General features: G+C 36.4%; 1 protein-coding gene and 1 long non-coding RNA gene across 5 annotated transcripts in view; one reads left to right on the forward strand and one right to left on the reverse strand.

Annotated features, from left to right (window-relative positions):
• Positions 1-14623, reverse strand: part of LOC147874805 (uncharacterized) — a 180933-nt gene that overhangs the window by 19065 nt on the left and 147245 nt on the right. The gene's annotated exons all lie outside the window — the stretch shown is intronic.
• Positions 10292-14623, forward strand: part of LOC110837577 (QRFP-like peptide receptor) — a 140881-nt gene continuing 136549 nt past the window's right edge. Inside the window, exon 1 of one of the 3 annotated variants that reach the window (XM_022079859.2) lies at positions 10292-12220. In XM_022079859.2, the coding sequence (XP_021935551.1) occupies positions 11660-12220 (561 nt within the window). In that variant the 5' untranslated portion in view covers positions 10292-11659. The remainder of the gene's footprint in view (positions 12221-14623) is intronic. The other 2 variants (XM_022079857.2, XM_022079856.2) reach the window with 2 other exon arrangements.

A 14623-nucleotide genomic window follows, 5' to 3' on the forward strand; every position in this document is an offset into this window, starting at 1 on the left:
TAAATATACAAGTGTTAGAGAAGAATATTCTAATCCATATCTCCGTTTCATCAGAGGTAACGATAGCAAACTACTAAAGCCTCTATTAAAGCTGCATAGGCTGCCATAACATACGAAAAATATTTTAAGCTGATCCGATTTTCATCGTTTAAAATAGGACAGATCCGACACAAAGCACATGTTCACACCCCCACACATACCCCAAAACAAGTCGGCTTTTCTCTCATATTGAAATACTAAATAAACTGCCATAACGAAAATACTTCCATACAGGAAGTCGAATATCTATGTCTATTTTTATGTTATGTGATTAACATTGCTCAAATTTCTCAGCCTGCATACTTCATTAAAAGCTTTCGAATGCAGCTGGCTTCTTGTACATTTATCTACTTTACTGTCAAGTTTATGTTCCGAAAAACCTGTGCACTAGCCCTGTGATACAGCATCCTAAGACATAACGCCTTGTAAGACTCTAATTGAGCGTTAATTCTTCGCTTGAATGAAGAGTGTTTTTCAAAGTTTAAATTTCTAGATCATTAAGTTGTTTACATTTCGTGTCAGAAATAAAACGTAACAAAAATGTGTCGGTATACTTTAACAGTTCCAGTTTTTTGTATAACTTTTATCGCCCTATCTTCATTCTGCTATAATTATCGACACGATCACATGAACTGGTTTTATTGTAAAGCGATTTACATATTCTTTATACCAGTGTAGGCCGATCAGTAAATATAAAATATTTTATACAATACCAGTAGTTGAAGAAAGTTCTTAATTACGAGATTAAAATCACTTCCTAAGAACAATATTCTTAAGATCTAGCTGGCTGACTTCTGGGTTCTAACAATCTTTCATCAACTTCCTTTTACGGCAAAATTTCTAGGATACCTGAACTGGTGGAGAATTTACAACTTTGAAATTCTCTATCAGATTAACTGTGACCAGCTCGTTTCGAAGCCTATACGTACAGAGTACAGCCTAACACAGAAACCCCGAAGCAACATCAATGCAAGTGGAATTCAAACCCACAAACCTATTGTTGGAGCGGTCAAGGTCAATGTCTTTAACCGCACGATAAAGATAGATAAAAAATAAATATATATTATAAATTATGAGCAGAATACCGTTAATAATTCTTGCAATATGGATAAACTAACTAAGAGTCTATGTTCCAGAAAACGTCTAAAAACAACAGATGTAAATACGAAATTTTCAAACACTGTTCAGTTGCATGTATTATGAAATATTTCTGAACGAGATGTCACCTTAGTCATTTACACTCTGAACAAGAAAGCTCAGTGCTTTGATTCAATAAAAAATGCATATATTCAAAATGCTATTCTGTTGGGTTGTGTCGCTGTGTACACATGCACGTTTCGGAGAAACAGACAACCTCAAATGTCACATGTCGGCCTATATTTTGGTTGTCAAATACGAGCCCTCGGCTGATTTTGTTACCATCCTCGTAACACAACCACATGTCCTATAACCTACATACACTGCTTATACATTTCAGTAAATCTGCTGTTGGTTTATACATGGTAATGCAATTTACATATCCACGCGTAATTATAGTTACAGCATGTGAGGAATTAATAATAAGCGCGCAGCTTAATGTTACATTAGTGGAATACCAATTAAAGCAGGTGTAAAATGCATACAACAACAAAACACACAGCCGAAGGCACATCTGAATATTATTAAATGTAACACGTTTTATATCTTTCGTATTATCGAGAACAGCGATTCCCAAACTAGAAGTCGCGGTTCTTAGTGATGCACAAAAAACAGAAAGTGGAGGGCAAACAACAAAATTACACGACTGCCTTTTTAATTATTCTGTTCGATCTATTAACAGTCTATAAATTTATGTAACAATGCATTTAGTAGCGATTATACAGCACGAGATGCCCAAAGATTAGGCAGTCTGAGCACTAACAGTTGTCAGCGGTACTTCGTAATGAAACTATGCTAAGCTCACTGTTAAGCAGGCGTTGTGATTGTTCGCGGCCTTTCTTAGTCAGGAGAAAAAAATGTAAAATAAACGTGTTAAAGCTCAGTTTATTAGAATTCTTTGTGGCCTCAGTTTATCAGAATCGCCTAACGAAATATTTGACGTCAGAACTATGAGAATTTTTAATTCGCTGTGAGTATAATAACATAAAACATACATAATTCTCCTGTTGCAATTAAACGTAAGAAAATGTCGGACAGATTTCCCGACGTTCCTTTTAACTAAGGTGTACATCGCCTTGAAAACCTCAAATCCTACTTAAAACATTAGGAGTAACACGTTGGCAATAGTCTGAAATCACAGTCGTTAGAGATTCTTGCTCAGAACTATATGACGTCACTTAGAATACTTGGGTGCACACAATTAATTGAGATCAGATCTTCCTGGTAATCGTAATTCTCTCCCACCAAGCCTAAGCGCGAATTTCTCAGTCGGCCACGCGGAAGAGCCTTCTCTTCTCTACAATGACATATAGAAAATTGGAGCTAAGCAGAGAATAGAAGGATCCAATAACTGAGAAGCAAAGCGTAGCGTCTGTTTCATTGGCTGCATTGTCTCCTTGAGAAATGCGATTATTTTACTGAGAGATCACTCAGTTTTGAAGTACAGAGGTGCTTTACATTCCCCCATAGACAAGTCCAAAAATATCACTATTTTGGAACATAAAATGCGCCTTTTACTTAAAGTTGGGAATCAACAAACTTCGTGGAACTGAATCCTGCAGAAGCTGACACTCGCTCATCTAGTCAAGACATTCTCCGTCTTTTATGGCACTCGGAAGTTTCATTAATGTGTTCATCATTGCTTCCAATCCTGACGGACCCGAATCTAGTCTACAACCACCCTGTTTTTGTAAGACTTTTAATATTATCCTCCCCTTTACGCCTAGGTCTTAAGAGTGGTTTCTTCACATAAGGTTTTCCATCCGAAATGTACGCATTTCATTTCTTATCTCCCTCATACTTGCTATACAAAATATACATTTTAATTAAATGTTCACAAACTACTACAGAGTTGTATATTATTTTAAATATTCTCCTGCAACAGCATGTATCTCTCACTTACACATATAGTTAGAAGTCATTTTATAAATATTATATCAAGAAAATTATTTCGTAATGTACTGTAACGTGGGGAAGAAGAGTAGGGGAAAGGCCCTTTCACCTCTACCTGAATGCTAAACGGAAGAGAAATCTTTTTATTTGAAGTATAAAAATAACGAAAGACTAGTTAATAATGAAGGGTTTCTTGTTTTATCTTTATTGGGTACTAGGTACTATTGCAAGAAAGTATTTTCTTGTTGAAATACACCGTTAATTCCGTTCGCAAATGATAGACTGTCGAAAACTCCAAAGCTTGCCTTCGTCTTTAGGTTTCCAATTTTCAACCAGACGTATTTAAGCTGGGATCAAAAATGAAAAACAAGGAAGCCAATAATTGCATTTCCTCTGGTAAATACAATAACTATTATTCTTAATTGACTATTTTCGTAAAATGAGAGTTAAGGAGTATGGAAAAGCTCTTCATACGAGCTTTCACAATGTATGAGCTATTCCTATGCTTTTCAATTGAAAGGTCAGAACAACACACAACTATAACGTAAGATTCAGACAACATAGAATTTAAAAGTGGCATGATGGCAAGTAATTTCTGAATGTTTTAATGAAAACGAATGAATTGTACCTGGGTTAGAACTGTTTCTATTTTCTCCTATTCAGATCCGTATGTCGAGAAAGATTAGTGCAAATTATATTGGTGTGACATGTTACTATGCTGTACAAAAAGAAACATTTTTGTAATATTTTAAATATAAAACTTTGATTAAATCCAGTTGAAATATGGTTTAGTTTTTGGTATTAGAATACAAGAATATACATATAAAAAGCAAAGCATAAATTCGGAAAATTATACACGAATGCATGGAGTGAGAAATTTTAAAATTTAATAAAAGGTGGCACAACACTGAAATTACGTTACCGACCGCTGGTATAGCTCATATTATTATGTGGAACAGCCACTGGGTAAATGTGTGTAAATTATTAGGAGAATACATTAGGGGCTCGTTACACAGTTAAATTATAATACGGATGTCGATCGATATGGAATTTCACAAAGATATTGAAGACGTTCACGTCTATATTGAATAGTTTTAACAGCTTACAGCTTTTCATGTTACCAAGTACCTGATTATATTCAGTCTTAAACATTGTATCCCCTCTTTATTTACATTACCATTTGTCCTACTTGCATACCTTATACAAATTATAAATCAAGTTATACATTAATTAAAGATTTAAAATACTTTAAGTAACAGAACACGTCATATCATTTTCACTTATATCCACATTATGCACATATTATGGCCCTTCGTACATTTCTTTCTTTATTAAGAACAAAGTTAAACACCTTCACGTAGCTTTTGTAATGGACAAACTTACAGTTTCTCAGAACTTTTAAACAAATACAAAGAATTGTATACTACCGAGAAATTACTCGATATATCGATACTCCGGATATAAATCGACATCAAATGCGTTTCCAGATTTTATGTTGTATGGATGTCAACTCTCATTCCTGAAATATAATTTCAAGCGCTTTGCGTCAGCCTGTCATCGGATTAGCTATGCCCCTAAGGACAATACTGTAAATCATAGTTTGGACCCCTGAGAGTTGTAATATTTATAATATGCATTACTATGATGAGCTTATATACAATCCTTCTGACTTCCGAAATTAGATCATTCTTTTCCTCATTTAAATCCTAATATCGTCACAGGCGAAATATATAACTTCAGTGTATTTTTAGGAGGTCACCCAATTTGGACTTGCATTTCTGTATTCAACAACAGATATCATGTTGCATAAAATTACATTTCGTAAATATAATTTAATAAAATATTCACGTTCTTTCCTCACACATGGTGAGGCAAAAATACGTATATACGAGTATTCAGAAAGGCGAATATTGTACGTTACAGTACAAAAATGTAAATGTCCCCGTTACTATACAACAAGCCTGGGATTACAGCCGAAGTCTAACACAAATATGTATTTGTGTGAGTCATGTTAACAGCAAATTAAATGAAGGCGTGCTGTATGCTGAAGAAAATCGAGCAGCAAAGACCTGTACGGGTGGGGTGCACTTACAAACTTCTGCAATGAAATCAAAGTCGTACTTATATCTTACTTCGTATTGCTGAATACATTCATCATACAAAGCCATTATGACAGATGTAATAAATATATATATAAAAGCAAAATATTCATCATAATGTGGGGTTTAATAAATCAGGCTATGCCATAATCGTTCAGAGAATATTTTAATTTTATTGAGATTATAATTATTTATTTTCTTCATTTTCTCCACCTCTTCACTTGTTAGCAACTTAATTACTGAATCAACTTAAAAAATGCTCATACCTTCAATTATCCTCTAACTGCGCGAAAAGAAATTGGTGGTTTACGTAAATTTATAAACCAGTTATTTATGTGTCAGCCAAGTAAAATGAGAATTTAATTAGGTGCCTGCGTTTTGCATGCTGCTCGAATAAATAGATAAGAAATTAAATACTCATTAAATATCATTTCAACATAAACAAAAACATTTAACTCGCTGTCATTTGTGAAGCTTTTAAAGTATTCACTATTTCAAATGCATCTTTTACGCATCTGAAAAGCAAAATTTGTCCCAGTTTCTCAAGAGATGGCAGGTGGACATTTGACGGTTCTCAGCTTCATTTAATCTGGTCAGCAAAGTGCAGTTACCACCACATGGATAAAAGTAGCGACATGCAGAAGCTTAGCTGCTTGAAAATCCACGGACTTTATGGCACTCGAAGGTTTTTTCTTAGTCCATAAAAGCTCCTTACCTGTTCTTAGCCAGAACCAGTTGAACAAAATCCACAACCCCCCAGACTATTTCCTTATAACCTACTTTAATATTATCCTCCCACCTGCGCACATCCCTTGAAATTTTCCGATTCAAATTTTATATACAAATCTCATGTTTCACATGCGTGCTACATATCAAGCCTGTCTCACCTTATTTGGTTTGATCACCCAAATGCAATATGCCGGAGAGTGCAAATTATAAAGATGGAGACAGTGAGCACCTTTGAAATGTTGATCAATTTTTTGCCGGAATACACGGCTCAACATCCCGGAACACAGCCATCCTTGCCTACTTCTTGTCTGCAGGTCCGCTAATCAGAATTGGCTGACAATAGGTTAAGAATCGTAGCCCTTGCGGCAAAAGCTTTGTAGCGTGCAGCGTAATAGTAATTCTAAGCAAATGTCCGTTTGCGGACCTACGCTTAACAGCATCTGTATCAACAACCACCCACTTCCAATAAACATGATAGCACAAAAGACGTTCCTCTATTCACATTATTTTGCGTCACAGTGGAGTGAACACGTGTGTTTGGAGAGAGACGAATAGGAAACTTGATATATTATTGAGCAAGAATCTGAAAGGGAACATGTTATTATTAAAATATTTTTTTATAAAAACAAGTGAACTATTACCTTGCAGAAGGAACATTGCCAGAGTTGGAAACGGAATTCGTACTGGCGGTAACACTGGAAATAATACCCACAACACAAATAGAACACCCTATTCTTTATTCTGGATGCTACATAGACCCTTGAACTTCACACAATGCCATATTAATACAGCAGGCACTCACTGAAATCAGAAGGCGAGGCTTCGGTGTGAATGCCGTTCCATCAATAACCGGCAAACAATACGTTTCGTTTATAGAACTCCTATTCTCCCTTTTATTCAATCACAGCTGAGGTACATATTTGTGCCCGCAATAATTCTATGAACAGACCTCTAATTATGAAGCTATGCACAAACAAAGTAGATGAAATTCTTGTGGGCACAATTAAACTTCCACTCATCAGGGCAATATGGCCTCTTCAGCACAATGAATTCTACTGACTCCAGTGGAGCAACTGGAGTACACACATCTCCAAACTGCTTCTTTGATAGTTACTAGGAACTTCTTCTGTGCTAATGTTATAATTATCCTGTCTCTTATTTCAGCATCCTGTTCATTACGCATTCAGTGTTCTTCTTTAAAGTTTAAGGTACTGATTTTCCCACCACGTAATGACACAGGTAACATCATAATTTGTGTATTTAAGTCTTCAGGTTTCAGAGAGGAGATGAAAAGATAATCAAATACTGAATTCGTTAGCAGGAGGCATGATTTAATATCCTCTGAAATTTTTCGTGAACGTAATACGACAGTCAAAAACACACTGCTTCTTCAGAAAGTGTTTTATGTTATTCTGCGCTTAAAGATTAGCTGAAGATAGCATGTAGGTACATCTCACAAACAACATTTTTGTTGTAATGATGCGATCATTTAAACCAAATGCACGTTTCCTGTTCATTACGAATTAATATACTGACTGTAGTGACGTGACATTGCCTATCGTTTTACTCTCTCGGTGATGTTCTCAGGGTGAGCACAAGACTAGTGAGTTTGTACTGGCTAATATTTTTAATTCACTCGCACGAGTTTCCCTTTTCTTCTCATACCCATGAAGTTTCTTTACGAATGTGGAGGCATTTGGTTATTTATGCAGTAAGCTTATTAATTTAATGGCCGTGCTATGAATTTTAACTTAACAAAATGGAGGAGTTCTCTCTTCTGCTCTTACCTAAGCATTCTAGTCACCATTTCATAAAAATGTAGATGATGAGTTTTTCACTGTCTTTTTAATGTAAAAACATAGTAAGTTCATTTAGCAAATGCATAATTTTTAGTTCTATTAAGCAGAGTTCAAGAATCTCTATCTCAGTGATTAGTAATTACATTAACACACCCAAATATTTTGATGGAAAGCATCTCTTTCGAGTTATCAACAGATAACACATTTAAAGCGAATTTGTCGACAGATTTTGTTTCAGTCACACATTACTCAGTCTATTGAAGTTACTTATTATTCACTCATTTAACGACGCTTTCAATTTGTCAGGTCCAAAATGATAGCATGATTAGAGAACAATGAACTAGAAATATACTGAAGAAAGCGACCCTTATAAAAATTAATCTCCCATCTAGACATTTTCCTGGAGGGACTGAGAAAACCTACTATGAAAAACCTTAATCACAATAGCCTATATCCCAGCCGAGGTAAATCCGGTACCTCCCGAATGCGAAGTAACAGAGTTAACTGCTCGATCGCGACTCCAAAAGAATAAAAGTTGGGTTCCGTTTGACTTATGTTAATGGTTTATGTTTTCGACCCTTGTAAATAACGTAGAATTTGTAAGGGATTCCAAAGAATGTTTTCTGTATAATTCGTCTAACGATGATCCACAAATATCTAATTCTCAAGCACGCGCATTCCATCTTTCCTTCACGCTATTTCACTCTAGGCTTGAGGGGAAACACATCTTATCAAAACACACAAGAGAAGATGACAAGGAAGTAAGATATTCCGAACTATCAATTTATCTACGTGCTTGGAGGGCCTGAGAACGTCACAGCCGTTGCTGAAGTTGGGAAGAGATATCCTGAATGCCAACTGAATACATTATCACTTGAGAAACTGTGATACAGTTGTACACTAGGTATGTTTATTATTTTTGTGTGGCATCTAGGCGTCTGTGAGAGGTTTATGGAGACAATGAACGTGTATTGCGGGACGAGTGATATTCTGAAAGAGCTGAAAGATATCGCCAGTGGCAAGTTTTAACGATCTGAGACATGGAATTCGTCATATTTGTATTTACATACGAGCAGACAGCTACGATTCCATAGTGACTCCGCACCGTAGTGCAGTTAATCGGAAAGCACTATGGGTTGGGTTGAACTAGGTTAGGTTACGTTAGGTTGGTTCATTATTCGGCTATATATGACGCTGTGTGAACTGCTGAGGATATGTAGCCTCAACTTATTAATACTGCAGAATACTTGTGAAAGGCATATCATTAGGGCCAAGAATGGAAACTGCTGTCGTCTCTTTAATAATATCTTAGTCCTATATTGTAGCGTAAGATTTTCCTTATTCCGTATTCTGTAAAAGAAGAATAATTTCTTGGCTGTCTGCGCGACCAGAACCTTCCTAAGTACTTCGCTCCTTGGAGTTTATTAGATAATTCCTTAGTAAGCAGGTATGTAGGTTGGCAGTGCTGATAGATTAATAACAGTACATTTGTACTGAGTATTGGCTTTAATTTGTTTTACATCCGATTCAAGAAAATAGGCCTAGGAAGTTAAATATGTAGCTAGCAAGTGATTCGGATGACTTCAATTAATTTGAAAATATACTAACTTAATGTCATTCAGTGAGTAATAATGCTACTATTACCATTACTACTATTACAAATTATTATCATCATCCAAGGTTAATGGGGAACGCTGAAGTAAAAGATCTGAACCTATTTCAGAGACCCGTCATACACATGATTTATATAATTGATGTTAAACATTTAATTATATGAAGAACAAATAAATTCTGAGTAGCTGAAGTGGTTCGTGGTTTGAATAGCCCCTTCAGGCTATGGAGGATTATTGCCACTAAGTCTTCTTTCTTCAGCCTTAATAATTCATCGTTTCATAATCTCCATACTACTGGATGCTAAGTGACCGTTTCGTCTGTAAGGTCGCTAAATAAAACAAAAAATCACATACAAAAAATATAGGCCGATTACCAATGGAACAAGAAAGAATTCGCATATAATCGGCGATATTGTCAAATTTTAATGTCATTCAGACGGACAGACCTGACTTGATCTGATTGAATTTTTATATGATGCTACATTAACTGCTAACAACTTGGAACGCTGATGGGCGTAAGAATTGAAAGTGACTGAAAAAATAGATAATCTTAGAAATCCTTTTGCTGTTAGCACAGAATCGATCATGGATGTACAAAGCGGCCAGAATTAGCCATGCCTGTACCCTACCTACCCCCTGTCCATAGCAGATCTCTGTGAAGACCGACGTCTTCTTTAACGAGCTAATCAATCTTACAGTGTGAGAGTCAGGCGTTTTTGTATACTTTGCATCGATTTCAGAATGCCCAAGAACGACGCTTCCGAAAAAAGTAGCAGGAAGCTGAGATACTACCCCAGCATCTGCTGGTTTGCGGGTCGAGCTTCGAGATGAGGCAAGAATCGAGTGGGTCCGTCGATAGTAGGAGAAGCTATGGCGGTCGCCATGCGTGGTGCACAGGTCTCGCGCGGAATTGAATTTGCCTAGAGGGGGCATAGCTCTCGCCCTCCCGCCAGACGGTGAACTGAGTTGCTCCGTCAGTCGCCTCGTGTTCACGACTACGAACGGCTGTGCCCCGCAGTGTCGCTCCGCGAACTCCTTTCGCCGAGACGGAAGCGCGCATTTTTATTAACTCTTCCTTTTAAGGCTATTTTGCCATGTTCTTCAGTAACACAACTCAATGTAAGGACTACATTGACCGTCTGAGTTCACTGTTTCACAGAACTTGGGGTAAAGTGTTGGGCTGTGTGAGAACACCTCAGACACAATTCCGTAAAACGGTAATTCGGTTTTCACTTGTTTGCAGTTCTAAAAACTGATTTTTCTGACCTGTGCTCATGAAAACTCCTTCACAGCTGACACATGTAGAGCCAATACCCATTTCCGTAATGGGCCATTTTTGGTAGCGATTTAACTTTAAAGCGTAGAATTTATGTGATAAGAGTAATGAATTCTTCCTGACTTGCATCATTGCAAATAGATGCACCTTTTAAGATTTTTTTTTCAAAATATAGAATGCAAGCATAATTATACTTAATTTTGTGACAGTTACTATAAACTTTAACATTAACTGTCATCGCTATTGATTCTGTTAGTTGAAGTAACACAGACTGTGAACTTATGAATACCTTGCCACTTAACTGTGTTGATACTGTGAATATTTTAACACACTTACCACGTTCACGAATAAGTTATAAGAAACTGGATGATAAAAGAAATTTTGCGGCGAGAAATAAATTTATTTCCTCTGTAAATTAAATCAATGTAAATTTTTCGTACACATCCATGAAAACTTTAGAGTGTACTGGAAAATACCTTCAGTTACTGTCAGTTTCATGAAACGTTTTAGAAGTTAGTTCAGTTTGTATTTATTTAAGTTGTCCAGTTAAACGAACCACTATCTAAATTAAATCGTATACAGAACTGAATTTGCAACATTTAATGATTAATGTAGCGACCTTAGATGAAGAGTTTTTGAGCCATTCAACTTAAAATGAAGCAACGCTGCCTGTAACTGTGTCAAGATTAAGTGAATGTCTCTCGCACATAAAAACAGACATTAAAACAACTACCACAGAGTTGTGGCGCGTTAGATTATTTTGCTAATAGAAGATTAAATTAATAAACCAGGGTTACGAAAAGGACTCCTTACAATAACGTTATCTGTACATAATTTGAACTAAAATAAGGTTTGTACTCAAGACCTTCATTCATAAAAGACGACCATAAATAACAACGAAGACGGAAGTGTCCAGTACATTGAAAAATATCTGTGATTGTATCCGCTTTCGACATGACTGTGAAAAACAGAATCAGTCCTGTTTCGTATACAAAACACATGCTTGTACGAAGCTTTTAAAAATCACAACACCGAATATTAATACTGTACTCTGAGATACACTCTGATATCAACATGACTTCATGTAAGAACTCGTTTCTCACGTGCATTGCAAGCATATGTTATCTTATAGTTATCAGTCCAGTGTTACTAGTATTATGTGATAAAAACGAATTAAACAGTGACTATAGCGGCAAAGAACATGATCAAGTTCATGGTCTAGAAGCCAATGTGCAAGCACAGTTTAGCAACAATCATTTCAACAATGAAGTAACACAATCAATCACTCCGAGCAATAATGGTGAAGAATATTCTGAAGTGGAAAAACAAGGTGATGAATTCATCGACAAAAACGTAACGTATTTGCCAATAAAACAAAACAAGACCGACGGAAACAACGAAACTGACGCGGATTACGATTATGATTACGTTGAGTCGCATAATATTTTTAATTGGTCGGAACTGATACCAACGCTGGTTGTATATGGTGCAACTATGGTCATCGGGATAGCAGGCAACTCCCTCATAATCTTCACGATCTGTCGTTATCGGCGTATGAAGAGTACAACGAACGTGTTCTTGGCCAGCCTGGCATCTGCGGACCTTCTGCTTATCACCATCTGCATACCAGTAAAGGTAGGATCAAGGACTTGTTTGCTTTATTAATTACATGATACTCCACAAACGTGCTGAGAATCTCGCGGTCTGAACTGTCACTTGCCGCGAATCTATCACGTCACAGCGATTACGTATTTAACTAACGTTTATTTTTATTTGTTTTGTGTGCGTGTTCATCTCTCCATCATTCCATTTATTTAATTAAATATCAAACACTGAATTCTATTCGATGTATTCTGTAAGGCTTGTTTGCTTAATATAATTTAACCTATGCGTTAATTAATTCTTAACAACTACAGAAAGTTCCAAAATTCTTGACATATAGTTGTTCTTAGTTTGCACGGCACTGTGTCTTAGTTCAACACCTTGTCCGCTTGCCCCCAAGGTATCAGGTACTGTAATTCCGTCTATTCGAATGTACTTGAGAAACAATAAATTTTACTAAAATTATAAATTATTCAGTCACATTTAAACTATATTTTGCTACAACTGCAACAAAGAGGAATGGAAACGGGAAGCGATGGCGAAAGCTCTTAGAAAACATAACCTGGAAGAAGATAAGATGGAAGTGAAAAGGTATTAAAATGGGGCTACGGTTACTGAATCTGCAAGGTTTCTTTTTGTATTCCGCACGTCTCAAAATAGTGTGTTCCGTATTTCCAAACAGCAAATCAGTCAAATCAAAACACACTGGTTAATCAAGAATCCTCGCTATATTATGGATGGACAAATTTGATTTTATATTGAATTTGTCGTCATGGTCCTTAGCTATGTCAACAGATATGTCATCGTTGTGAGGAGCCACGCACGTTCTCATAATATTAATTTTAATGATGATGATACAAGTATATAAACTCTCGAAAGCTCAGTTGTAACAATATGTAGCACCTGCTTTAAGAATCAGTAACGCTGTAATTTGTTTTTATGGGTTTCGTATGATTCTCAGAGTAGGGCTGAAATCGATTATTTTCTTAAATAGCATTAATCAGGTAATCATTTTAGTGGAAAATTACTGTTTTTCTTTGCTTTAAGACCTAAATTTTCGAATCGCTTCGACTTAAAAAGTTACTATTAATTTTGATTTTTGCCTTTAATCTGTTACTCCATTATTTTATGTGCTATCACGTATTCTCCGTAAAATAAACACTCCTTAAAACGGCGTACCATGAAGGATACAATCTTTCTGAAATATATCGAAAATACTTTTTACTGGAAACATATAAGGAACATATTTATAAATACTCTTCTGTCTATATAATAAGGTATGTTCGTTGCTTGGTTGGGTTGTGATAGTTCGTTGCTTTTTAAGAGATTTTGGGTCTCATGTGATAATATTTGCGAATGTGTGTCTTGTTTTAAAATGTCATTGTACGACGATCATTTGCTGACCAGGATTTTCGGTTTTACGGGATGATGTTACAACCGTTGCCGTGATAATGGTGTTAAGGGAGGTCTACTATAACTACAACACAGGACAGTTATTATAACCTCGATATAAGATCACATTTTAGATTTTGGTGTATGAAATCGTATTATATTCCTTAATTAAGCTAAGACATTATACACTACATTATTAATTTTAGTTTTATATGCTGCTCTATGCACTGAAACAAATGACTACACTCATCCCTCTGTTCCTATATACATGTAATTCTGGCCTTGATAGTAAAAAGTGATATTTTAACGGCGCAACAACCCAGAAAATAGACATCTTGACATAGGGGAATTCCTAACATCCCAGTCGAGAATAGAATCCCGACCGTCCAGAACGCAGTCCATGACTTTACTGTACTGCAGTCGCTCATAGTGACAATAATCTAGAACATGCTAGATTTTCAGATAGTAAAGCGACTATATGACCATGGATAACTTACCATCAGGGACAGTGATTTTCCTGTCCGCCTCCACGTTTAGACTGGTTCTGGAACCAGTTCTTATCGTACGATTAAACTATAACTCTGAAGTTCACAGCTGACAGCTCATGCTCGATATTATGGTTTTCTGAATCGGAATAATTGCTTGAGCCACTGTGTCACCTTGTTATTGTTGTGAAGGGTTGAGACTATATTTCTGCAGAACTACGACCGCTGACGAGCCAACTGTCTATCATCCAGAAGACACGTGAGTAAAAATTGAGCATCGGTGGACTGATACTTAAAGGGAAAAAGACCAAGGGACTCGGAGAAATTCCCGTCCTAGTTCCACTTTGTCCACCACAAGCCCCACACAGACTGACCTGAGAGCGCACCGGGACTCGAAAAGCCGGCGACTAACCACCTGAGCTACTGCACGGCCCACTGCGTCCCTTATTATACTAGTGCCTTTATTTAAAAGTGTAAGATATTTCTCAATTCCTTATGTTAAACATTTCCACAACGTTAAAACTAATTGGAGATTTTACTGAGCCTTAACCGTATACAA

This window comes from Zootermopsis nevadensis, unplaced genomic scaffold (genome assembly GCF_977971745.1).
Source record: "Zootermopsis nevadensis isolate Lab colony 2312 unplaced genomic scaffold, Znev_1.0 Znev_ptg000004l, whole genome shotgun sequence".
Taxonomy (NCBI): Eukaryota; Metazoa; Arthropoda; class Insecta; order Blattodea; family Termopsidae; genus Zootermopsis; species Zootermopsis nevadensis.